The following is a 26308-nucleotide window of genomic DNA, read 5'->3' as shown; positions in this document are numbered from 1 at the left end:
CTGGACTGAATCTAATCCCCTCTAGATAAGAATGAGGCTGACTCAATGCCAGCCAAGCCTTTATGAAACTAAAGTTTAGGAGATGCACAACAAGTAAATACTTTTTAACTATCTAAAAGAATGGATAGATGAATAATATGCTCCCTAATTTTGCTGAAATATCATGTGTTGAAGTTAAAGCTGACAGCTACTTTCTCTAATTTCAATTCTATAGTGCCTTATCTAAACTGACAATATCAGTTACTGAGTCACAAATGCACTTGGCTTTTCAACTGAAGACAACTTTTTTCTTTTTAATTGTCATAAAAAGCACGTGGCATAACATTTATTATCGCAACCATTTCTAAGTATACAGTTCAGTAGTGCTAAATATAGGCACATTGTTGTGCAACTAATCTCCAGAACTGTTTTATTTTGCAGAACTGAGACTCTTATACCCATTATATAACAACTCACCATTTCCCCCTCCTACTTTCTGTTTCTATGAATTTGACTACTCTCATACCTCACATAAGTGGAATTATACAGTATTTGTCTTTTTCTTATTGGCTTGTTTCACTTAGCATAGTGTCCTCAAGTTTCATCCATGTTGTAGCATGTGTCAGAATTTCCTTCCTGTTAAAGGCTGAATAATATTCCATTGAATGTATGTATCAGATTTTGTTTGTCCATTCAACCACTGAAGGACACATGTTGCTTGTACCTCTTGTCTTTGTGTTGAAGACATTTCTTGCAGTAGTGATCATAGTAGTATGGTAATCACTTGTCTTTCCTAGATGAACTGAAACTTTTAATTACAAATTGCATTTTCATTTACTAAAAGTGTTTACTTTTTGTTTTTGTTGTCAACCAGGAACATTGGTCCCAAATTGGGAAGTCATTTAGAAGCCATCTCAGATATTATTAAATGATTTTGGTAAGATTTCTATCAAAGATTTCTAAATCAGGCATTTATTTTATGTCTGACATAGGGCCTTCCTCCTTTTTAATAAAGGAAAGTCCAATGATACTGTCAATATGACTTACAACTCTTTTGTTAGGAAATGTAAAACCCCACTGACAAACAGGCCTGGGATCATCAGGCAGATATAACTCAAGAATGCAGTAGCCTAAGAAATAGGTAAATTTTGATAGATATTTAGTGGTTGTTAGAAAAGCAGCACAGAGGAGCAGATGATTATCAGACAAGCTAATTCAATGATGAACCTTTCTTTTTCAACTGCCCTTTCAAAAAGGGGCTGTTAAGGCTTCCCCTCCTGCTCTATATGTCAACCGACATCTGCGTATCAGAGCCATCTGAGGAGTTTTGAAAAGAAATACATCGGCTCAAGCTTCTCTCTACTTCTACTCAATCAGAATTGGAAAGAGTTTGGGTATGGGGTTGATAATCTGGTTTTTAAGCTTTCTGGTTGGTTCTGATATGCATATCTGTATAGGTTGACTGGAGGAGTACCTATAGACAAGAGCCAAGTGCTGGCCACAAAGGCAGTGTGAGTTTCCTGTGGACATTTGTGTGCTCGTATATCCGAGGGCAGGCAGGAATGTGAGTTGGGGAACTGGGAGAGCAGCAATCACAGTAAGCTGCAGATGGGGAGGTTTCCATGGGGGCTTGGTCCACAAAACGTCTATTTTTTCTTTAGTTTACCAGTTTCAGCTGTAGAAAGAAAGGAACTAGTTGGAGCAAAAGAATCTCTGGTTCTGGAAATCACACTATCCTATGGCAGTGCACTTAAGGAATTTGTGAAGTACATCAGCTTCCGTTCTTAGGGTAAATATGAAGAGATAGTAATCAAAGTACCAAAGGGCACCAAGCCATTCAGAGCTCCAGCACTCCCTCCCTCCCAGACTTGGTGCAAAACACCTCAGTCCCTCTGATTTCTGAACTCCCTTGAAACTCTTTGCAGGTCATAGCAGCTGAGGAAAATTCCCACACCTGCTTTCACACTCATTGCATTGTTCAAAGTTATTTCATCAACTTTCATAAGCTTCAAAGAAATCTAGCAGGAAAATTTTAAGTTCTGTTCCCGAGTCTGTCAACAACACAGAAATCTGAGGCGAGTGCCTTGATATTCACTCTCTAATGACAAATGGAATTTTTTAAACCACCTCAGGGTTTACATATGGATGAATTAACTCATTCCGTTTAAATGATTTGAGCCTCGAATATTCAGGGTGAGGTGGGGAACAGACACAATGAAAAGGACACTTCAGGAAAATCTCCTTTTTTTTAGCTTTAAAATTATATTTTCTTTTTTAAAAGTAATTCAAGATTTTTTAAAAAAGGAACCTGTGCTTCTTAAATGTTCTAAATCCCTTGATAATCCCTGTGTGCACTTAACACACATTCACACACACACACACACACACACACACACACACACACACACACACTAGAAAAGAAAAAGAAATGTCATTTTTGTGGCACAAAACACCTCAAAGATCTTTGCTGGCTAGCTTAATTTTGGTGCATTATCGGGGGAAAAATACTTTATGGGACCTCAAAGTACTCCAAGGTAGCACCAAGCTATTCCAATATATGAAAAGGGGGAATCTTAAGTTGACTGAGAGGCTTAATGTGGAGTATAGTTCCTAGACAGTCTTTGATCATTTATTTCTGTTTATTTTTTTTTCTATCTGAAACTGGAGTCACACTGTGCATAATTTTAAAGAGAGAAAAGATGGTGTCTAATTATTTCTCTCTTATTTTCCAATGGGATTGTTACTACTCTCTTCTATGATAGAGTAAATTAGGGAAAATCTGTAAATTAGATAAGAAATTATACTAGAGGTGACATTTCTATCAACCTGGGGGAGCCAAGTGAGCATATCATCAAGGGTCGAATGTTTCTACTGGACTAATCCCAATTTTCCAAGTGCATAAGCTACTAGAAAACTTTTTAGTCTATGACTTTTGAGGATATGTTTTTCTGACCAGTTTAAAATTTTCCAAAGTAGATAAAATTTTAAGGAAGAATCAAGCTCATTAGAAAGAGCTGGCTTTGTGAGATCCTCAATAATAATTTAGTTCAACAAACATATCTACTATGTGCCAGCCTCTAAACTAGATGCTAGAAATACAAAGATAAAGCATAATCCCTTCTCTTTGGAAGCTGTTGTCTTGTGAAATAAACAAATATATAACAAAGTTTCAATATAATGTTTTATGGCAGAATATGTATAGGGTCCTTTGGGAGCACAGAGGAGGGACACTTAGCCCTGCCTGGAGGGTCAGATAAGGTTCCCTACAGGAGATATTGCCTCAGCTGAATCTTGAAACATAAATAGGAGTGAGATAAGTGAAGAAAGGGGTATGTAGACAAGGTCATTCGAGTATGCTCAAGACTGAGGTTCATAAACATTGTCTGTGTAGGAACCCTCATGAGGTCAAGCTCATGATATCAAGATAAAAAGCAAGAGTGATAAAGGCTAGATTATGCATGATCTGTTATACAGTTCTGGGAATTTTGGGCTTTATTTTCCAGAGAATGGAATTATTTTAGACTTGGACAAATGCATGCTATACATAGATCACCCTCATGGCCTGAGGTGAGTAGAATTTTAAGGGAGAAAGTCTAGATACAGGGATTTCAGTTATAAAAGCATTTCAATAGTCCAAATGAACTGAGGAGTAATAGGAAGACAAAAATATTTAGGAAGTAATATTTGATTGAGTGATTGGCTCTGTGTTTGTGGGTGGTTTGGGGAGGGGGTAGTGGTGAAAGAGAAAGTATTGAATTCCATCATGCAGTGACTTCCAAACTTGATGTATGATTTCCAAACTTTAGTGTCTATAAGAAGTACCTAGTGGGCTTCCCTGGTGGCGCAGTGGTTGAGAGTCTGCCTGCCGATGCAGGGGACACGGGTTCGTGCCCCGGTCTGGGAAGATCCCACATGCCGCGGAGCGGCTAGGCCCGTGAGCCATGGCCACTGAGCCTGCGCGTCCGGAGCCTGTGCTCTGCAACGGGAGAGGCCACAACAGTGAGAGGCCCGCACACCGCAAAGAAAAAAAAAAAAAAAAAAAAAAAGAAGTACCTAGTGAGTTTGTTAAAATGGCAATCCAGACTATGGATCAATATGACAGATAGGATTGATTTGGGGACTCATCCTTTCCACTCAAGTCATATGGTAACACAGAAAAATACATTACAGGTCTAAAAACATATATATATATATATATATATATATATATATGGCTCCAAATCTGGAAAGTAAAATATCTGGGTCTCAAAAATGCAAAGGAAACTCAAAGCAAGTAATCATGAACAGGAGTGGAAATGAAGCAGCCTGCAGGGATATTGTGAGCAGACATAAACCTTTAGGGGTGGGAGTTGTCATGGTCAGTTAGGAATGGGAGTCAAGCTTTGTAGGCCTTGTGTACACAGTTAGCAACTGGAACAGGGCTGTCCTTCCCCTGCATATTCCCTCGAGCTAGGAAGAGGCTTTTCAGTTGGGAAAAATGGCTACAAAGATACCAGCTACCAATTCAGGGACAATGCACGAATGGAGGAAGTGTGTGGCAAAGAATCATCCTGGAGAAATATGAATCTCAAATCCATGTCATGTATGGCGTGTGATTCTGATTCATACTTGTCACACAGAAACTGTTAGCCAAAAATGCTTTTTAAAACGGTTCAGCAATAATGAAGCATGAAGGGTTCTAGGAGAGGCCAACTTGGAACTGAATGTTTGGAGCTCCCATGGAAGCTATTCCCACTGAAGATAAGCTCACAGACCAAAATCACAAGGCACAAAAGTCGACTTACTGCAATGAGTGAGAGGATGTCAGTATACACAACAAATAGAAGAACTCACACCCAGGAACTATTGACAATAGAGGAATTAAAGGGGTTTTAATGTTCAAAAATAATTTTGAGACTCTTATGACAAAAATAAGGGATTATAGAGAAAAAGGAAAAGTATGCAAAAGAACCAAGCAAAAATTTGAAAATAAAAGCTATGATCATTGAAAAATGTATGTGTTAAAAGACAAGAGAATTAGGACATTGGTAGACAATCTGGGGATTCATGAGAACCTACAGAAATGAAGAGATGGGAAATATGGAAGAGCGTTTAAGAAACATAGGGTAGGGAGGAGAATCTCCAAGGTAAGTCTAACACGTTTTCCAGAAAGAAAGAAGAGAGAATGAAGGAGAGGCAGTATCTGAGGTAAAAATGGTGGAAAATTTTTCTAGAAATTAAAATATAATTCCTTAGGCTTCAAAATTACATTCTAGCAGGAAAAGTTTAAAATAGGCATCATGGGTCCTACTTCTAGAGATCCTAATTCACCAAATACTTATCACTATAAATATTTACAACCTTCAGCATCTCATGGCAGACCTAGAATCTGTTATTGTTACACAGAGTTCTCTGGCACCCCTGTTGGTAAATAAATCGTGTGAGATACACCAATAGCTAGACAGGCATGTGGGCTCAGGGCAAATCATTTTACATAACCGGGAGATATGTGGTCATATCCAAATGTTAACAGGAAGGATCTAGTGAGAGGGTGAGTTTAAATATACAAGAAAGAAATGAACAGTTGATATTCTAAGATTCCTGAGATGGTGCGAGAATGGGATCTAAAACCAGATGGGTGAAAACCCCGAAGAAGTAGGTATACCTATATGTGTGGTGGTAGGAAGGAGAAGAGTCCTGTCTGATAACCTTTCTAGGATAACTTTTAGCTCTAAAAGATAGAGAGGTACGAGAACCAAAGCACTCTCTGTGCTGATCCCTGCTGCATATGGTTCTTATTTGTAAACCACTGAGACCAATTTAAATACAAAACAAATTTACTGCCCAGAAACTTGGAGAATCAAACTGGGAAACATATTGGTCACAAGGGAGACTTTGCAGCAGCTGGAACAGCAAACACTCGACAGAACTAGTTTAGAGTTGCAGGCAGCGCAGCCTGCAAGTCCTTCATTACGGCCCTGAATGAGGGATGCTCGCTACAGCTCCTGCTACCCCTGCCTCTGCTGCTTTGGAAACTGAAATTGGCTCCTGCCCCTAGGAATCCTCCCTGACTTTTTCTGTGCATCTTCAACTCCCAATTCACAGTGCAGGGAATGTGCATTGGTTGCTCGCATTCTTTCACTCTGGCTGCAAGGGAACCTGGAAGGTAATCTGGCCTGCTTGGCCCAGTGGCTCTGCTTTTTTTGAAGACCTATATAATGGAGAATTCCCCCTCTTAGGTAAGGGGATTAGAATTCTAGGCAGCTCAAAATGTCCTCTGAGATTGTTGCTGCATCCCACGGAGCACCTTTGTGGGAATTAGTAAAAGGTGCCCCAGGGAGATAGGTGCATCTTTGTGTTAGCCATGAGAGTACCTTTTGAGAGCATTTTTAAAGTACCCGTTCCTCTAGGGAATCCTTTACCGAGTCAAGGTGCTCAGCTAGGCGAGCAGGATGTAGCTGGATACTAGTCCACACTTACCAGTCAGCTGGGTGGCCTTGTTCACAGAATAAGCTACCCAGCTATACTCAATGTTCCTGATGGTGCTACACCTGCCAAAGGTAAGGGGATTAAACGTGATCATGAGACCACATCACAGAATTGGCAGACATAGGCGGCAGCACTGATCCCACACTGTATAATCCTTAAAGCCATCAACTATTGCTTCACAGTCAATCAGCAAAATGTTATCAGAAAAGGCAGATAAATTCCCTTTTTTACTCTTGTTGCTATTTTCTGAGTGCAGATGTCTGGCCAAGTATGATAAATTCAAGTGACCTTATTGGGACTCAGGATTCGAAGGGTCTTCCTTGGCTTTTCTGAGTCCTGTCTTGAGAGATTCTTCTTCACAAGAAAGTTTTCTTAGCTTAGAACATCCTGAGCTGTCGGTCTTGATTCAGGCTAGGAAGCAGGACTGGCTTTAGGAAAATGTATCACTGAGAAGTTGAAGATTCGTTTCCTCTCCCTGCACCTTGTATCTCTCCCACCTGTCATGGGTCTTGTGTGTCTCTAACCCAAGTCAGGTGTAAATTAATCATTTGGTGTCATTTTGATTTTTACAAGCTGAAGAAACTTAAGGCCAAGAGAATGAATCTCTAATGATGGAAATTAGGTATACTAGGCAGTAGAGAAATGTTCTCTGAGGGGTGCTGAAATCACAGCATCCCAGGAAAACCAGCTCTTTCTGTATTCTTGTATTCATGAGGCTGACTATCTTCCAGAAATTCTCCAAAACAGAGGTGAGCCAGGGCTATGACTGCCCTAGATCAGAGTGGGCCCCTAGCAATAAGCCAGATGCAGCCAGCGTCCAGCCCCTGTGGCTGTGCCGTGGGCTGTGGCTGGGCTGGGAGTGCCATGAAGGTGAAATAGTAGGTAGAAATTCCAGCTCAAGTATTAAGGCACAATAAGGCAATCTGTACTTACTAATTTCAAATAAATTCAAGGTAGGAAATAAGTATTTCTAATGTTTACACAGAAGCCTTTATCTCAGGGTAGGTGGTGAAGTGCTCTATTGTATGTTCTAGCTTCCACGTGAAATTTACATAACTAAAGTTTTTCCAGTTTCTACAATGGACACCACCTTTCTTCCCAAAATGAACTAAGTGTCTCTGCAGTAATAATGAGAGTTGACACTTATTCAGTGTTTTCTCTATGTCAGGCACTATTCTAAGCACTTTACTTATATTAACTCATGAGAATCTCATAAGAATTCTACATGGTAGAGACTCTTATTAGCATCCTTATTTTGCAGTTGAGGAAACCGAGGCACAGAAGATTGGCCAAGGCGAGTGGCAGAGCTTAGGTAAGAGGACATAGCTACTAAGTGGCAGAGGTGGATTTTGAACCCCAAAAGTTGGCTCCAGGTCTGGGTTCTTATGCCACAATGACTCTGGAAAGGAAAGCACCCCAGGCTTTCCAGGAAGAAAGGATGAACGCTAGAGGAAGTAGAGTCAGGTATGAATAGCCAAAGGATGGGAGGAAAATGTGGATTGAGAAAGGGAAAGTACGGATATGGAAACAGACTCAGGGGACTAGGGAATTCAGATTTCACTCTCAAGTTGGACAAATGCTGACCTCCTCTGTAGTCCATCTGTTGTGAAGTTGTTTCATGACCCTCAGAATAAAAGAACTTGGGAGTCTGTGACTATGTTGAGGGTTTACTACAGGACAGTTCAAGGAGGACGCAGAAATGCTTCCTAGACTGCAACCATGAGGAAGAACCAGGCCCATGCTTAGGAGTAGCAAAGACAAGAAAACAGCTGTCACTCAACAGTTTGGCCATCTAATATATAGAAAAGGAAAATCAACTTAAGAGGAAAAAGAATGAAAGAAATTTGTTATTTAGTGGGGTTATTAAAGGAAGACCAATTACAGGTATATGTTGTCCTCCTGAGTGAAAATACCTTTGTCCTTTTCAAGTCAGGTTAAAAATAAAACACAGCCAAAAAGGCCAGACCTCCCTCCCTCACTTCTCATTACTTCCTATGGCTTGATCCTCCCATGATGTTGGTAGAGATGTAAAACTCAGGTCTTAATGAGCCTCAGTAGTGGGTCCAGAATTTCTGGACAAGAGGCTTTGGGGCCAATCCAGATGGCTGGGTGTGACCAGGGCACCGGTCTAGGCCTGTGCTTTCATAGAAAGTAGTGTTAAGTTAGCTCATGGTTTTATCCAGGGTGGCTTGGGGGATGAGGGCACTTTGCTCTCCAAGCTACCCTGTGCTGCTGTCACTGATAGGCATACTGCAGCAGAAATGTCTCTAGCCTTACAGCCACTTCCTTCAAATCTTCTCCGCTAAGGTCAGCACATATGTACGAATGCATGTTGCCTGAAGACACATACTGCTTCACACTTCCTAACCAGACATTCCAAATCCTCTGGCTGTAGACAGCTTGTCCACTTGAACCCTTCAAAGGTTTTCTTTTCCAGAAAAACAAGCCACATTGTCCAGAAGAAACAAATTCATGGCATACAACCAAAGGGAACAAGATTTATTTACTAAAAAATCTACCCATTCCTGTTAGGATCCCACTCCTGTTTGAATCTGAATTTCTCACGAGAAAATGAAAATGGGGGCAACTGAGGAGTTAGAAACAAACAGGCCCACAAAAGAAACAATCTTATCAATGCCAATTGATACCTGCATTTACAAATTTGAAAGATGTTATCACAAAAGGGTGCTTTGTGCCCGCGTGGAGGGGTGGGATAGGGAGGGTGGGAGGGAGGGAGACGCAAGAGGGAAGAGATATGGGAACATATGTATATGTATAACTGATTCACTTTGTTATAAAGCAGAAACTAACACACCATTGTAAAGCAATTATACTCCAATAAAGATGTAAAGAAAAGGCCTACCAACTCACATTCTTACAAGGTATTTAAGAGTGCATATCTCCTAGCATATCCTGTTTTTTAAATCAAACTTTTATATTTTGCCAACCAGAAAGGTGAAAAATTACATCTTACAGTTTTTTATAGTTATTTTGACTTAATCTAATTACAAGGGAAGTAAAAGGTTTTATCTGCCTACATTTTATGTCATTATATAACGTTTAAATATTAATTTAATTTTGCTATTTTCTATTAAAATCCTACACTAATATTGTTCCATATCTTTTTTAAATTGGAGGGTTTTTTGGAGAAGTACTATTAGCAGCAAAGGTGTAACTAAGAAGTCACCATTTTAACTTCAAGTGAAGAAGCTTATTGGAAGATGAATTAATAATAGAGGAAAAGTGTGAAGGATAATTATAATTTTATGAGATGGGCTAGGAGGCAGGAGTTTCTAAGCAGAGGAAGCCTGAGAAAAGGCATAAAATTAGAAAGTATGGGTTGGAGAGTTGAGCCCAAGCTTTAGTCCAAGGAGAGGCAATAGGGTCTGCTCTAGCTGAGTTTGAAAGGAGAAAGTTAGTGCAGCCCATATGCTCTGTGGTAGCGGAATTTTTGGACATCTATATGAGGAAAGAATATGTTAAAAAAAAAAAAAAAGTATGGATCCGTCCTGAATGGCAAATGTGCAAAGTGGAAAGAGACAAAACCCCCAGCATAGCAAGGGTTTAGACTGTGAAACTCTTAAAGGCCATGCTAAGGAAATTTATTCTGAAGAAAATAATGGGTCATATTTTTAGCCAGTGGATGGGCATTTAGAAATAACACTGGACCAATGGGGGAAAAATTTGGGTCAGCGAACCTAAATAGAGAACCAACACAATAATCTAGTTGAGAAATGACAAAGACCTGCACAGAGCAGGACTGCGGGAACGCTGAGAGGGGAAAGTATTGATCAAACTTTTGCAAGACAAAATTGACAGGATATGAGAACCAACTAGTCCTAGAAATGGGAATGAGGGAGGAATCATGGATGGTTCCCTGTTTTTTCATTTTATTGACTAGGTGGATGGAAACACCTTTAACTGAATTAGGTAATACAAAGAAAGATCAGATTCTTTCGTGGGGGTGGGAGTGTGTGGGGTGAGAATGGGCACAAAATGAATCCAGTTTTGACTTTAAGGTGCTGTTAAGAGTTCAAGGGGAAGAGATAAACAAAACAAACCCGAGGAAGCATGGAGAGGGGCCGCGGCCCCTGCAGCGGAACCGGACCCAGCCCCTGAGCCGCCCCCACTCCCACAGATTCACACAGAATTATTAAAAAAACAACAGTGATACAAGCAGTTGAATTGAAGGCATTCTGGGAAACCTACTGTTTATTGTGAAAATCATCTTTGATCTTGAAATTAAAAGTAAAGCTGGAAAGGAATTTACAAACGAGAAAAAAAAGAAGTTTGGGATCGGACTCACAGGATCTGGGCTTGGAAATGCCTCAGCCTAGTGTAAGCGGAATGGATCCGCCTTTTGGGGATGCCTTTCGAAGCCACACCTTTTCAGAACAGACTCTGACGAGCACAGATCTCTTAGCAAACAGTTCAGATCCAGATTTCATGTATGAACTGGATAGAGAGATGAACTACCAGCAAAATCCTAGAGACAACTTCCTTTCTTTGGAGGACTGCAAAGACATTGAAAATCTGGAGTCTTTCACAGATGTCCTGGATAACGAGGGTACTTTAACCTCAAACTGGGAACAGTGGGATACATACTGTGAAGACTTAACGAAGTACACCAAACTAACCAGCTGTGACATCTGGGGAACAAAAGAAGTGGATTACTTGGGTCTCGATGACTTTTCTAGCCCTTACCAAGATGAAGAGGTCATAAGTAAAACTCCAACTTTGGCCCAGCTTAATAGCGAGGACTCTCAGTCTGTTTCTGATTCCCTTTATTACCCTGATTCACTTTTCAGTGTCAAACAAAATCCCTTGCCCTCATCATTCCCTGGTAAAAAGATCGCAAGTAGAGCAGCTGCTCCTGTGTGTTCTTCTAAGACTCTTCAGGCTGAGGTCCCTTTGTCAGACTGTGTCCAAAAAGCAAGTAAACCCACTTCAAGCACACAAATCATGGTGAAGACCAACATGTATCATAATGAAAAAGTGAACTTTCATGTTGAATGTAAAGACTATGTGAAAAAGGCAAAGGTAAAGATCAACCCAGTGCAGCAGAGCCGGCCTCTACTGAGCCAGGTTCATGCAGATGCAGCAAAGGAGAACACCTGCTACTGTGGTGCCGTAGCCAAAAGACCAGAGAAAAAAGGGACGGAGCCTCTGCAGGGCCATGCCACTCCAGCTTTGCCTTTTAAAGAAACCCAGGAACTATTACTCAGTCCCCTGCCCCAGGAGGGGCCTGTGTCTATTGCAGCAGGAGAGAGTAGCAGCCTTTCTGCCAGCACATCGGTCTCAGATTCATCCCAGAAAAAAGAAGAGCACAATTATTCCCTTTTTGTCTCTGACAACTTGGGTGAACAGCCAACCAAATGCAGTCCTGAAGAAGAGGAGGAGGACGAGGAAGATGTTGACGATGAGGACCATGATGAAGGATTTGTCAGCGAGCACGAACTTTCTGAAAACGAGGAAGAGGAAGAAGAGGAAGAGGATTATGAAGATGACAAGGATGATGACATCAGTGACACTTTCTCTGAACCAGGCTATGAAAATGATTCTGTGGAAGATTTGAAGGAGATGACTTCAATTACCTCTCGGAAGAGAGGTAAAAGAAGGTACTTCTGGGAGTATAGTGAACAACTCACACCATCACAGCAAGAGAGGATGCTAAGGCCATCTGAATGGAACAGAGATACCTTGCCAAGTAACATGTATCAGAAAAATGGCTTACATCATGGAAAATATGCAGTAAAGAAGTCACGGAGAACGGATGTGGAAGACCTGACTCCAAATCCTAAAAAACTACTCCAGATAGGCAATGAACTACGGAAACTGAATAAGGTGATTAGTGATCTGACTCCAGTCAGTGAGCTTCCCTTAACAGCCCGGCCAAGGTCAAGGAAGGAAAAAAATAAGCTGGCTTCCAGGGCTTGTCGGTTAAAGAAAAAAGCGCAGTATGAAGCTAATAAAGTGAAATTATGGGGCCTCAACACAGAATATGATAATTTATTGTTTGTAATCAACTTCATCAAGCAAGAGATTGTAAACCGAGTACAGAATCCAAGAGAGGAGAGAGGACCCAACATGGGACAGAAGCTTGAAATCCTCATTAAAGATACTCTTGGTCTCCCAGTTGCTGGGCAAACCTCAGAATTTGTTAACCAAGTGTTAGAGAAGACTGCGGAAGGCAATCCCACCGGAGGCCTTGTAGGACTAAGGATACCAACATCAAAAGTGTAATCAGCCTCATTGGACCACTGGTCAGAAATGTCTGTGTTTGTCACGTTATTCATTGTAAATTTTCATTCTGTTTTGCATGTCAGTTTAGCATTATGTAAACATTTACAATTAGGTTACATTGTTTTAAGAACTAAGTAGCATAAGTGAAGCATGATCCAAAATACTTGATTATTACATTTTCAGAGCATAAACCGTTGGTTAAAACTGCTACTGGCATCAGAATTGAAACTCATACATTTAAGTAGATGTTTAGATACAGATTACAAAATCTGTTAAAGCAAAACATTTTGGAAGAGTGAAGATAATAGTAAATGCCAAATATTGTGGCAGGTTTATGCTCTGAACCACAAAAAAATTGAGGAAGCATTTTTTTAAACAGTCAGTTTAGGTTGTTTTTAGAATTATTGCTTTTTATTCTAATTTTCCACAACCATTAATCTCACTTGTACATGGCACAACCCAGCACTCATGCCCATGTGCCATATTAGATGTTCATTTTCCGAGCTCAATATGGTATATATAAATATATATATAAATATATATATAATGTCTGTGCAAGTAAGAAAAAAAAAGCATATTCTTTGTGCCTTGTATTTTGGGGAAACTATAAAACTGGTAATATTTTGTATGATGAAAACCCTAATGAGGAAAAACAAGATATATAGATGGAAAAATTATGGGGTTTAAATGTTTTTTTGTTCCAACTCTTTTTCAAATTTTTTGAATGTATATAGGACTATGTTGAAATGTAGATATATGCCACAGAGTCTGTGTATTGTATAAAAAACAAAACAAAAAAACAAACAAAAAAAAGATGGCTCTAGAAAACTCATATTTCGGTACTTGACCGGAAGAAGACAAATACTTGCACATTATTGCGATTGTTTTATTTTTTGTACCAAAGACAAATGCAACTGATATGGCATACTGCCAGTCTAAGTAAAGTTTTGCACAGCTTACATGATACTGTATGAATGTATGAAAAAAAAGGAGAAAAAAAAGAAAAACGAAAAGGTCAGGGTTAGGGATCTTACTGAACTGTGAATTTTATTTCTGTTTGGGTCCAATTATCTACAGAAGGAGCATCCACACATACAGATATTATTTTGCTGTTCCTCTAGTTCGCTTCCATAGTAGATAAGTTGGTGGCCATTTAGGTGTCTATAAGTCTTTTTATTTCTGCACTTATTGTAGGAAATTTTAATATATTTCATTTTAGTAAGCTATTGGTAAAATAGTTTTTGACCTTGAAAATTAAAAAGTTTATTTAGCTTATTGTAGTATACTTCCACCAAACAACCAAAATACAGATTATTTTTATTGTATTATGTATATATATATGTAAAGACAGAAAAAAGCTAAAAATATCTAATTCTTTAGTTGCCACTTTTCCAATTGATGTATTATTGTGCATGTAATATTTTCAAAGATCAACACAAGCTTAAAACAAAAACAAAAAGATTTATAGATTTTTATATTTTTGTACAGGTATTTTCAAACTAGCTTCTTCAAACTTAACATGTGACTTATTCTTCTTCTATAGTTTCTAGAACTGAGAAATATTAACACATTTAGTTTTTAGGTGCTCTTTTTTGTTCACATAAAACAGCTTCATTAGTCAGTGTTTTAACTATGTTAAAGCTTTACCTCTTGATGAGAAATTTCTTATGTCAAGGCAACGTTGTAAACCTTCCCTACAGATCTTTCCGTCCTGTCTCTCTTACTGTTTTATTTTCAAATCTTGTGTTTTGAACTCTGAAAACTGGTAGCTTAAAAATTATACCTTAAAAAAAAATCCTATTTAGCCAGAAAAAAAAAATACCAAAAATTTCCGACCTAGCTGCCGGGAAAGTATCTATTTCTCCAACTATTTCTCCATTACCCCTTGGAGAATTTATTTTTAATTATATTTTGTCTATACAGTGTGTTTCCTTTTCTGTTATTTTCTCCCTCCCCACCACGGTTTCCCATTTGTAAGTGATAGCACATGAAGCTATAGCTTATAAAGGTTTGCTTGATTCTAAAACACACAGTAACAAGTGAGCAATGTTGCTTTCATGCTTCTTTGACATTATGAAAAAGAAACTCCAAGAAGGATTGTCTTAACACCTTAGCTGAACTGTGATGCACAAGATTACCCTGTGTGCTTGGTGGAAATGTACCTGGTTAGTGCATTCACACTAAACAGATAAGCTTAGATCTAATGGTTTAATAGAATGTAAGTTTATTGTTTTAAAGTTTTTCATTTTTAGGTGGGAGAAGGCAAAGCACAGGTTTGTAACTTGGAGGTATATGAAGTTTTGACAGAATGTGTCTGGGAAATTGAAACATGTTCCAAAATATGGCAGTTTTGCAATCAGGTGAAAATCACTTCATGATAGAGATTCAGCTGATGAGGTTTATAAAATTGCCCCTTTCTAGCTGCTCTGTTAGGAATTCTGGTTTTTTATACCTTTTTCTTGTCTGCAAACCAGAATTTGATTTTTTGGTCTTGCATTTCAAAAAAAGACTTTGAATCTGTTTAGTAGATTCCATATCCTTGCATTTCAGTGTTTTATATGTACTACTTAAGTTAAATAGGTGAAAGCTTTTAAATAGTTGAGCTTTTTAATGTTGACACTTTATTTTGTACCTATTTATATATGTATGTATATCTTAGAAAAGCACTTTGTTAAAAAAAAATTGCATTTTATATGATTCCTGCCATTTGCTGCTAAATCTGGGCTGGTCAGAATGCTGCAGCGATACTTGATCTAAATAAAAACCTGGCAGTAAAATGTAAAAAAAAAAAAAAAAAAAAAGAGTTCAAGGGGAAGAGTCAGCCCGGTTTCATGTATTCATTTCTTCAACAAATGTTATTGAATACCTACTCATCCAGGTCCTATTCTAGGTTCTGGGGATACCATTGTAGGAAAGACAAAGTCCTGGCTTCTACAGAGGTTATATTCTAGGGAAAGTAACTAGAACATTAATTTCAGGACAAGTTTATGATGCATAAGAATTAAATTTTATTCCCTGGGTACATTGAGCTATATGGAAGCCGTTCGTACATATGTTAATATGCATAACGCATATATGTTCCTGTTGAGTCAGCTTAATTTTTGTATATTAAAATATTACCAAGATTTATAGTTTTATTTTCTTTTATTACATACTGTTGTTTCTGTTTATCCATTTGAAGCCAAGGTTTGGCCCCACAATGAAATCCTCATTTATTACAAAGTTCATATGGGAAACCGGGAAGTACATTATAATGATTTGTTTGATGACATTAGTCTTCAGAAAAATCAGTGATTAAGCATAACCTCCCTGAGCCTCAATTTCCTTATTTGTTCACTAAGGGGGCTTGTAGAAATGATCTCAGTTACGACCTCCCTGAGATCAGTCAAGTCTAACCACTGTGACTTTTTTGTCCTGTCACTTCATCTCTCTTCTCAGTATCTGGCACAATTTTCCTCTATCATCCTTCTCTTGCCACCTTCCTCACAGGCTGCCCTTGATTCTTGTCCCTCTGGAACCAACATTGGTGCTGCTGAGTTCCGTGGGAGGAAATCCTCACAATCTTGCTTTTAATGACACTTTATCATCTTGGTTTCTAGTCTCACCTGAGTCCTCAAAAGGGCCCAGCTATTCTTCTGAGTCTCTCTTGCAGCTTCCTCTCATTCCCAACAGTGGCCTGGTCAGGTCTTCATTCACGCTGACAAATCTCCTAAACTACTTAACCTCCTCTCACTCTCAACAGTTGACCTTGCTCACCTACTGCACAGGGAAAAATAACGAAACTCACTCAGGTAAACAACTGAGACAGGAGCTCTTCAAATTCAGGCCCCGAAGGCCATAGAGTTATTGCTTTGGACTCCACCCTATCCTCCTTCCCTCGCAGTCGCAGTGAAAGAGGTGCCCTCCTTCTGCATGTGGCTCATTCCTCCCCCTTTGCCCATATATGATCCGGCTTTCTTTGCCTCTTACTTTCTCAGGGACTTTTCTCTCTGATCATATCATCCCTTCTCCCACATCTTCATACTGCCCCCCTCAGGCTTATTCTTAACAGGCTTATTCAAAACAAATTGACAAATCAACCACCTTATTCATCTCACATCCCCCTCCAGCTATCACCCTCTCTTTACTTTCACAATCAGACCTTTTTTTTTCTTTTTCTTTAATTGAAGTATAGTTGATCCACTATGTTGTGCCAGTTCCAGGTGTACAGCAAAGTGACTCAGATTAGATACATAGATAGATAGGCTCTTTTTCAGATTCTTTTCCATTATAGGTTATTACAAGACACTGAATACAGTTCCCTGTGCTATATACTATACAGCAGGTCCCTATTGTCCATCCATTTTATATATAGTAGTGTGTATCAGTCAATCCCAAGCTCCCCATCTATCCCTTCCCTGCTTCCCTACCCCCTGGCAACGGCAAGTCTGCTCTCCATGTCTGAGTCTATCTCTGTTTTGTAAATAAGTTCATTTGTATCATTTTTTTAGATTGCACATATAAGTGATATCATGTGATATTTGTCTTTCTCTTTCTCACTTACTTCACTTGGTATGGTAATCTCTAGGTTCATCCATGTTGCTGCAAATGGCATTATTTCATCCTTTTTTATGGCTGAGTAATATTCCATTGTATATATGTACCACATCTTCTTTATCCATTCATGTATCGCCAAGCATTTAGGTTGCTTCTATGTCTTGCCTATTGTAAATAGTGCCGCTCCAAACATTGCGGTGCACGTATCTTTTTGAATTAGAGTTTTTGGCTTTTCTGAATATATGCCCAGGAGTGGGATCACTGGATGATATGGTGGCTCTATTTTTAGCTTTTTTAAGGAACCTCCAGACTGTTCTCCATAGTGGCTGCACCTATTTACATTCCCACCAACAGTGCAGGAGGGTTCCTTTTTCTCTACACCCTTTCCAGCATTTATTGACTTTTTTTTTTTTTTTTTTTTTATGTGATACACGGGCCTCTCACTGTTGTGGCCTCTCCCGTTGCGGAGCACAGGCTCCGGACGCGCAGGCTCAGCGGCCATGGCTTGTGGGCCCAGCCGCTCCGCGGCATGTGGGATCTTCCCGGACTGGGGCACGAACCCGTGTCCCCTGCATCAGCAGGCGGACTCTCAACCACTGCGCCACCAGGGAAGCCCTGTTTGTAGACTTTTTGGTGATGACCATTCTGACCGGTGTGAGGTGGTACCTCACTGCCGTTTTGACTTGCATTTCTCTAATAATTAGTGATGCTAAGCATCTTTTCATGTGCCTGTTAGCCATCTGTATGTCTTCCTTGGAGAAATGTCTATTTAGGACTTCTGGCTATTTTTTGATTGGGTTATTATTATTTTTTTGGTATTGAGCTGTCTGAGCTCTTTGTATCACAACCAGACTTCTTGCAAGAGTTGCCCACCCTCTCACTATTTTCCACTGTCATCTCCCACTCACTCCTCAGCTCTCTCCAGAATGGCCCGTCTCCACATCTGATCCAAAGGTGTGGAGTAAATGAAAATATGTTAGACTGATTGAATGAAATTAAATATCCCAGACCACTTTCAGATTTTAAATAATTTATAAGAATGTACATTAAGAAGGTTTTCTATGTGAAGTATATAACATCACTCTTTCTTCGGGATAGTTTACATTGGGTAAGTCATTCTAAATACTTGATTATATTCTTTTGATCTAAAGCATTTCCTCTCTCAGAACTGATCATTTTCCTGAAATCTAGAGGCAAAACTACCCTCCTTTGATAGACGAGGTTTTGACTGAAAAATGACTCTGTTCCATAGATCCAATATTTTGAAGTAAATATGGAGATGGAGTTGAACTGTGGGTGATGGAAACTGCTCTCAACCTCAAGCTATTACCTCCCCAGAAGAAGTCAATGCCCGTCACAGATGTGCCTGCAGGGTACTCTTATTTTGGGCTATAGTGTTTTTCACTAATAGAACAAGGCTGAAACCTGCAGATAAATAGGAAGAGTTTGCTGGTCATGTATACAGTGACTTAAGTCTGCTTATGGGGGCCAGATCCCAAAGGCAGTCAGTCTATCTCACATTCTGCCTGTGAACATCATGCGTCCTTGAGGAACACCACACTGGATACACCGAGACATCCTATACCCGTCACATAGTGTTTTGGATGATAGCAGCTATTTCTTAAAATGAAAACTCCACCTTTTCCTGCTTTGCTTGGACGGTGGTATTCACGTGTTTTATTACAAGTGTGTCTGTTTCAAGTCAATCCAGCTCCCTCTTATTATGATGGGGTTATTTATCTTTCACACATGACCCTTCTTAAGAACAGAGAAAAGCAATGGAAACTTGCTGTCTTCAACGTACCACAGAGAGAAGGGTGGCGCCTTTTGGCTTAAAAATAATAAACAAGTAACAAAAGCCAAATGCCCTGTGAAATGGTGGCACGAGGCCCTATGTGACCACAAACATTATTTCCTCCTGCCTTCCCAGGGCTACTGGGTATCTTAGGGGCACCTGCTGACGGTATCAGCTGCCAGAGCACTGCTGGCACCACATGGTACAAAACAACAAAGGAGCAAACACAGGGCAGTGCTGGCCCGGTGGCCCAGCTGGTTGCCACCATGAATCCACAAAGAGCAGCCACGCCATCCACATCCTGCTGCGTCCCCAAAGCATCACACTTGTCTGCCACAGATCTTTCCAATCCAGCCTTTGTCTCTGCAAGAGGGAAATCCAGTCCAGTCTAGCCCTGGGCGTAAAAGTGCAGCTAACCACTTGGGGTGACCTGGGGAAGAACAGACACCCTCGCAGGGCAGGGTGAGCATTCCAAAGAAAACCTGCTTCAATTAAATCAAACCCTTCATCTGGCTGGGACTAGGGCTCCGTTATATACAAGGCACAGGTCGTCTCTTTGGCTTTGACATTTCCCTTTATAGTCTGTCAAATCCACTCCTGTTAACACCTGTCTTATCCAACACAGTATTTTTCAATTAAGTTGTGTCTAAATCCTACTACTCCATTAGAAAGTTTAATTGACTTTGAAAATGAAACTTTGAGGCACACAGGAATGAAATGATTACAGTAGCAGCTTCAGGTATAAAATTTCACTATTAGAAATGTAATCATTGCCTGCTCCAGGATCCGTCAAAGCGCATATTCAATTGCTAATAGCCTACCAGAGTTCTCTGAGGTCACAGGATGCCAAAGAACAGGGCAGAGAGAAAGACACAGAACTGGGGCCAGAAAAAAAAAGACATTTAAACTGGGGGACTCTTGAAGGGAGATTGTGGTTTTTATTTCACATTCTTAAAAAATAGGGCTGGGTTCAACACAAAATTAAAATTCATAAAAATAGCCAGTCCTTACAATGTCCAGTAACCCAAGAATGCATACCTTTCTAATGTACTAATGATTAAGGAAATTAAAACACTCATACTAGAATATGATTATACATTTGTACATGCTATTTTCCCCCCTCTTACATCCCATAACGTGTTACCACAGGTGGTGGCTTGAAAAAAGGAGAAAAGAAAGAAAGTGTCCACGTAAAAGACTGCAGCCCTTCGGGCTTCCCTGGTGGCGCAGTGGTTGAGAGCCTGCCTGCTGGTGCAGGGGACACGGGTTCGTGCCCCGGTCCGGGAGGATCCCACATGCCGTGGAGCCTGTGCGTCCGGAGCCTGTGCTCCGCAACGGGAGAGGCCACGGCAGTGAGAGGCCTGCGTACCGCAAAAAAAAAAAAGACTGCAGCCCTTGGATGTGATCTGATAGTATAGTTCCTGCAGCTGACTAGGCCCTAGAAATGTATAGACCCCTGCCTAGGTCAAGAGATGGTACTTGGATAATCACTGGGTAAATCATAATAAAATCAACAGTGGCTCCCAATCACTGGAGAAAACACATAAAGTTGAAAGAAACTTTCTTAGCAGATCCACCATCCACAAAATTAAAATGTTGAAGCAGAAAGCACACACTGTCACAGATGCCATAAAACTCAGAGGCCTTGTGCTTGGGAAGCATGTCCAGGAACAGCTGCTCCTAACAGGCCCAGGATAGCGGATGTTATATATGACAGCCTGTTTTTATTTCTTGTGACTCTTGCCTCATCCGGAGGATAAGGGGGTTGGCCAGGTTGCATCAAAAAGCTCACAGCTCCAAGTTCTAAGATCCCAGGATAATCACTGAGACGATCCACAGGGTTAAAATCTGTTGCCTGCTGCTAGACAAGTTAGCTTGCAAATGTGTACCATTCACTACCTTTTAAAATTTGAATTAATTGACAATATTTAAAAATTGGAATATACCACAGAAAAGTATGGATGCCCAGTTTCTTTTGAAAACAGGACTGGCCACATCATTTGGGGAGTCTAGGACAAAATGAAAATGCAGCCGCCCTTGTTCAAAAATAATTAAGAATTTTATGACAGTGACAGCAGAGCGTGAGAGCAAGTGTGGGCCCGTCTAAGTGCCGGGCTGGCGTGCCTCCACAGGTGGCATGCCCAAGAAGCCAGCATCGCGTGAAAATTCAGAGGAGCTGGCACTCAGGCCCATATTCCTCAGACAGCAATCAGTGGGAGCTGAATGGCAGCTACCCCTTTAGAATGGAGCCTGCCTGCCTACAGTCATCACAGCCTCCTTCACTCCCTTTATCTCCTACTTTGAGGCCAAGTGTCAGTCAACATTCATCATTGCACTTGCTCAGTTGATTTTTTTCACCCTGACTTCACTGCGCCACTTATACAACCTGCCTGTCCACTGCAGAAATACGTTTGTGCCCTCTGGTCCCAAGGTTATAACTGCCCATACAAAGACATGCTTACTGTTCCCCATTGGGGGCAGTGACCCACTATGAGGCTTTTATTGCTAATTGAAAGTAGGAGTCACCCACACACAGGTTGGACAACACTTTTTGTTCTAAGACAGTGCAGTTAAGGGAGGATGGTGAACATATGTCAAGAGGTAGCTTGGCATGACCTCAACATGCCTCTCTTCCTCTAGAAGGATTACATGGACCAATGCAAGACTGGAAGATGGATGAAACCCCTTCTACTCTAGGTTTCAGGAAAGTCTTTCATTTTATGAAAACCGAAAAGATTTTGTTCTAAAAACTAAAACAAAAAAAATGGCAAGCACAAATGCTTCTCTAAAAAATCACCCTTTTAAAATTAACACCCATATAGAGTGTTAACTATCGGTCATTCCCTTCGACCCCACCTGATGTACTTTGATGAATCTTTCTTCTGAAAAGAATAAATCATGCTCTTTGGGAACTTGGAGGATAAATCCAAAGGACTTAGCTCTTCCTAAATGATAATATGTCCCATAATGATGGGCTTTGTTCTCTTGAGCTTCAAAATTCATAAGCTTGAAGTCTATTACAGACCTCACAGCACCACTGTCTGTACTCTAAAACAGATTTGCCTGCTAAGGACACATAAAAACTAAAGGAAAAATCTTTCTGTCAACAGTTCCTTTTTCCCTTTGACCTCCCTGCGATTCCTGGCATCATAGAGTATTTCAATTTTCTGGGCCCTTTCCAGGCCAAGTCTGTTTCTATACGAGATTTGTTCTATACCAAACCTGAAAAGGTTCATTGGTCAGGGTTCTGGTTGACTCATTCCACCAGATTTCCCCCACTTGGTCAACGTTCTTTACCTCATTTCCTAGCTGTAGCTTTTGCCAGCACTTTTGCATTCATCTAACTTAAGTACCGACGTAAGTAAATATTTGATGAGTACTTTATATATGAATAAATAAAGACATAATAGATTTATTCTTTAAGTGACCAATATAAAACATATTGCTTTTTAATGCTTTTAATAACTCTTTCATTATTGCTGCTCTTAAGCAAAGATAAGTATGCATACTGTATGTTCAGTCACAATAGGTCTTTTTAAAAAAAAACACTTGAAGAAAAGCATTAATTTCCTCGAGGCTTGTTGCAGTTCAGGAAATGTGAAATAATTTAATAAAATTTTGTTTTAGCATGTCCCATTTTTGCATTCATCTTTATTCAGTTCTACTATAATGTATACTGTTATAGGCATGTGAATTGCAAATAATGCTGCATGTATGCCTTTCTTTTGTTCACTTGTTTAGAAAGTCCTTACGAAAAGAGATTGCAAATGTGGTTTTTCCTTGTGGTTCCATCTCCACTACGCCCATGTAACCGTAGGGCTCTTTGTGTCCTGTGGTTACTCAAGAGACAGAGATAAATGAGATAATTTGATGATTGTAATACTTAAGCCACTCAACCTCAAACTTTCTTCCTCTTCCTCTTTTTCTCTCCTCAACCCTCAACATTTAACTTCTTACCCAGTTATTTGAGAATTTCAAGTTTTGAGACCCTAATGTAATATTGCTTTCTAAAACAATGGCTCCGTTTTCTCATTTATTGATTCATTTATTTTTTGAAGTATAGTTGATTTATAATATTGTGTTAGTTTAGGTGTATAGCACAGTGATTCAGTATTTTTTCAGATTCTACTCCATTATAGGTTATTACAAGATAAAGGGTATAATTTCCTGTGCTATTACAATATATATCCTTGTTGCTTGTCTATTTTATATGTAGTAGTTTGACTGTTAATTCCATACCCCTTATTTGTCCCCTTCCTTCCATCTTTCCTTTGGTAACTACAAGTTTGTTTTCTATATCTGTGAGTCTGTTTTGCATATACATTAATTTGTATTATTTTTTAGATTCCACACATAAGTGATATCATATAGTATTTGTCTTTGTCTGACTTATTTCATTAAACATAATATTATCTAGGTCCATCCACATTGCTTCAAATGACAGTATTTCATTCTTTTGTATGGCTGAGTAATATTCCATATTGTATGTTTTTGTGTGTGTGCGTGTATCTCACGTTTCCCTAATCCAATTGTCTATTGATAGAAATAGTGCTACTATGAACATTAGAGTGCATATATCTTTCCAAATTAGTGTTTTCATTTTTTCTGGATTTTTTTCCCAGGAGTGATATTGCTGGATCACATGGTAATTCTATTTTTAATTTTTGAAGGAAACTCCATACCCTTTGTCATAGTGGCTGCACCAATTTATAACCTACCAACAGTGTATGAGGGTTCCTTTGCTATACATCCTCACTAACATGTTTTTTGTAGGCTTTTTCTACCTGTGGCTCTCAAACTTAGTTGAGCAAGGGCAAGATGCTCTGGCCTCAGGTCTCCATGACGAGAGTCACTCTTCCTTACTGCTCAGCCACATTTGCTCTTGTTTTAAATGTCCATCTACATGCCCTTCTCAGGCCTCTCAAGCTGAGAGCTCTACCTTCACCCTCAGGGTTTGTCTTAGTCATCTCAAGTGAGTCTGCCATATACCTCACATTTGTTAAGCATTTATTAAGTGTAATGGACTTTCCCAAGAACTTTACATGGATTATATTATTCAGTCCTCACAAAAGCTTATGAAAGTAGGTGCAATTATTACTATAATTCATCAGTTCTCTGACATGTTTATCTCACATTCCAAAATAAGAATGTGTCTTAAAATGGAGTATTGGTAGCGTTTGAAGAATCTTATTGGCACATAAAATGCTGGTGTATGTATTTTACAATCCATGGAATCTTCGATTTGAAGAAATATAGTACCCCCATCCAACTGACAAGGAACACAAGCTCAGAGAAGTTAATTTAAGGCCATGAGGCCATACAGTCTTATTCCAAAGCCCAATCTCTTAACCACTACTCTGCAACTCAGGGCAGTGATCCTTGATACTTTTCTTTTCTCCATAATTTCCTTTTCATAATCAGATTTAAGTGTATCATTTTAAAAACCAATGATTATTTTCCTTTTGTGATTTAAAAGTTAACACATATTAATTGTAAAATTTAAAGAGCAAAAAATTTGATGAAATAGAAATCATTTCGAATACTATAAGATAGTAATATTGTCAAAATGTTGGTATATTTCTTCCTGGCTTTTTTCCCCCTTATGTACATTCACATACAGTTGACCTTTGAACAATCCAGGGGTTAGTGGTGCTGACCCTCCATGCAGTCAAAACTCTGCATAAGGGCTTCCTGGTGGCGCAGTGGTTGAGAGTCCACCTGCCGATGCAGGGGACACGGGTTCGTGCCCCGGTCTGGGAGGATCCCACATGCCGCGGAGCAGCTAGGCCCGTGAGCCACGGCCGCTGAGCCTGCCCGTCCGGAGCCTGTGCTCCGCAACGGGAGAGGCCACAACAGTGAGAGGCCCGCATACCACACACACACACACACACACACACCAAATCTGCATAAAACTTATAGTTGGCCCTCCGTATCCACAGTTCTCTGTATCTGCAGTTCCTCATCTGGGTTCAACCAACCATGGGTCATGTAGCACTGTAGTATTTACTGTTGAAAAATATCTGTGTAGAAGTGGTCTGGCACAGTTCAAACCCATGTTGTTCAAGTGTCTGTGTATGTATAGCATTGGTAACTTATCAGTGATGCAGTTTTGTATCGCTCTGTTTTAACACTGTATGGCGAGCATTTCCCCATGTTTTTACGTGTTGTATAAATGCAACACTTTGAATAGCCTTCTAACTTACCATTGTAGGGTTGTACTATAATTGAACACTTAGGTTTTTGCCAAGTGTTCACTGTAAGTACATGTGATGGGCAGCCTTATTACTGTCTTAGGATTCCAAGAACTGTTTATACTTCTTTTTAAGTTATCATGGCCTCCTCAGCTTATCAGTAGAATTAAAAGAGTATGCGCCTCCCACACAGAAGAAGACCTGTGAGCATGAAGTATCTGAAAAATCCAGAGCTCAGGTGGGAAACATTTCCCAAAGAGCACACCAGTGGCTCCCTGTGGAGCTGCTACTTGGCATTATTCAGCCTCTCTGGAAGAGGATTTTATCCTCACTAGAAAAGGCCCAGGCGTCAATGTGTTTGAGGTTGAGTTACCATAGCAACAGACCTTTGTGCCATACAAGTTCTGGTCACGACATTGTGGTGGAGGCTACAAAGTGAACACTGCTTTCACAATGTTAGGTTCTAGAGTTTGGGGCACGAAGAAACAGTGGATACAGGAATTGGAAACTAGGAAATTTGATCTAAGCACTTCTAGGGCTCATTTTCTTAGTCTCATTTTCTTTTTACCTCTTCTCACTACTGACAAGAGAGAGGGAAAATCAGCAAGTAATCATTATAGCAGAGCTTAGCCTTAAAAAAGTCACAGTGGACCATATAAAGGGAGTTTTAAGAGAGCCCTTGGGAAGACTTCACATTCCTGACAGCTCATCCATTAATCCCCAGAAAGAAATTTTGCACATATTCCCACCTTCAGAAAATAACTACTGTCAACTCTGGATTTTATTTCCTGGGTACATTCATGTTTACTATGGTGATTAGAATGTGTCTTGAAAATTAATGTCTTTTGATGACTGAGGGATACTTTCTCAGTATCCCCAATTAAAAGTCTTCAGTAACATCTTTTAATTTTCAATTAAGCAACCTAGAGCTCTCTAAGTAATCATAACTTTTTCTAAGTGAAACTAAAGCACCCTACTATCTGTAACTGTTCTGCACTCATCAGTATCTGCTACCTGTCACCTATATGTGTGACCCTGTGCTAGGTGCTCTAGGGACAACCAAGTGCAAATACTGTTTTCCCTGCGGCTATCAACT

General features: G+C 39.8%; 2 protein-coding genes across 2 annotated transcripts in view; one reads left to right on the top strand and one right to left on the bottom strand.

Moving 5' to 3' along the window:
• The window catches only part of CCDC192 (coiled-coil domain containing 192), a gene marked incomplete at both ends in the record, with an annotated part of 201354 nt that overhangs the window by 83334 nt on the left and 91712 nt on the right, over nt 1-26308 (bottom strand).
• On the top strand, nt 10514-15218 carry LOC309819619 (CREB3 regulatory factor-like). Its single transcript, XM_082649966.1, has one exon. It carries the CDS (start codon nt 10771-10773, stop codon nt 12688-12690), a length of 1920 nt encoding a protein of 639 aa, XP_082506092.1. The 5' UTR covers nt 10514-10770; the 3' UTR covers nt 12691-15218.

This window comes from Grampus griseus (genome assembly GCF_964374135.1).
Source record: "Grampus griseus genome assembly, chromosome: 3".
In the NCBI taxonomy this organism is placed as follows: Eukaryota; Metazoa; Chordata; class Mammalia; order Artiodactyla; family Delphinidae; genus Grampus; species Grampus griseus.
The sequence above is the reverse complement of the archived record's forward strand: the minus strand, read 5'-3'. Positions and strand labels throughout refer to the sequence as shown.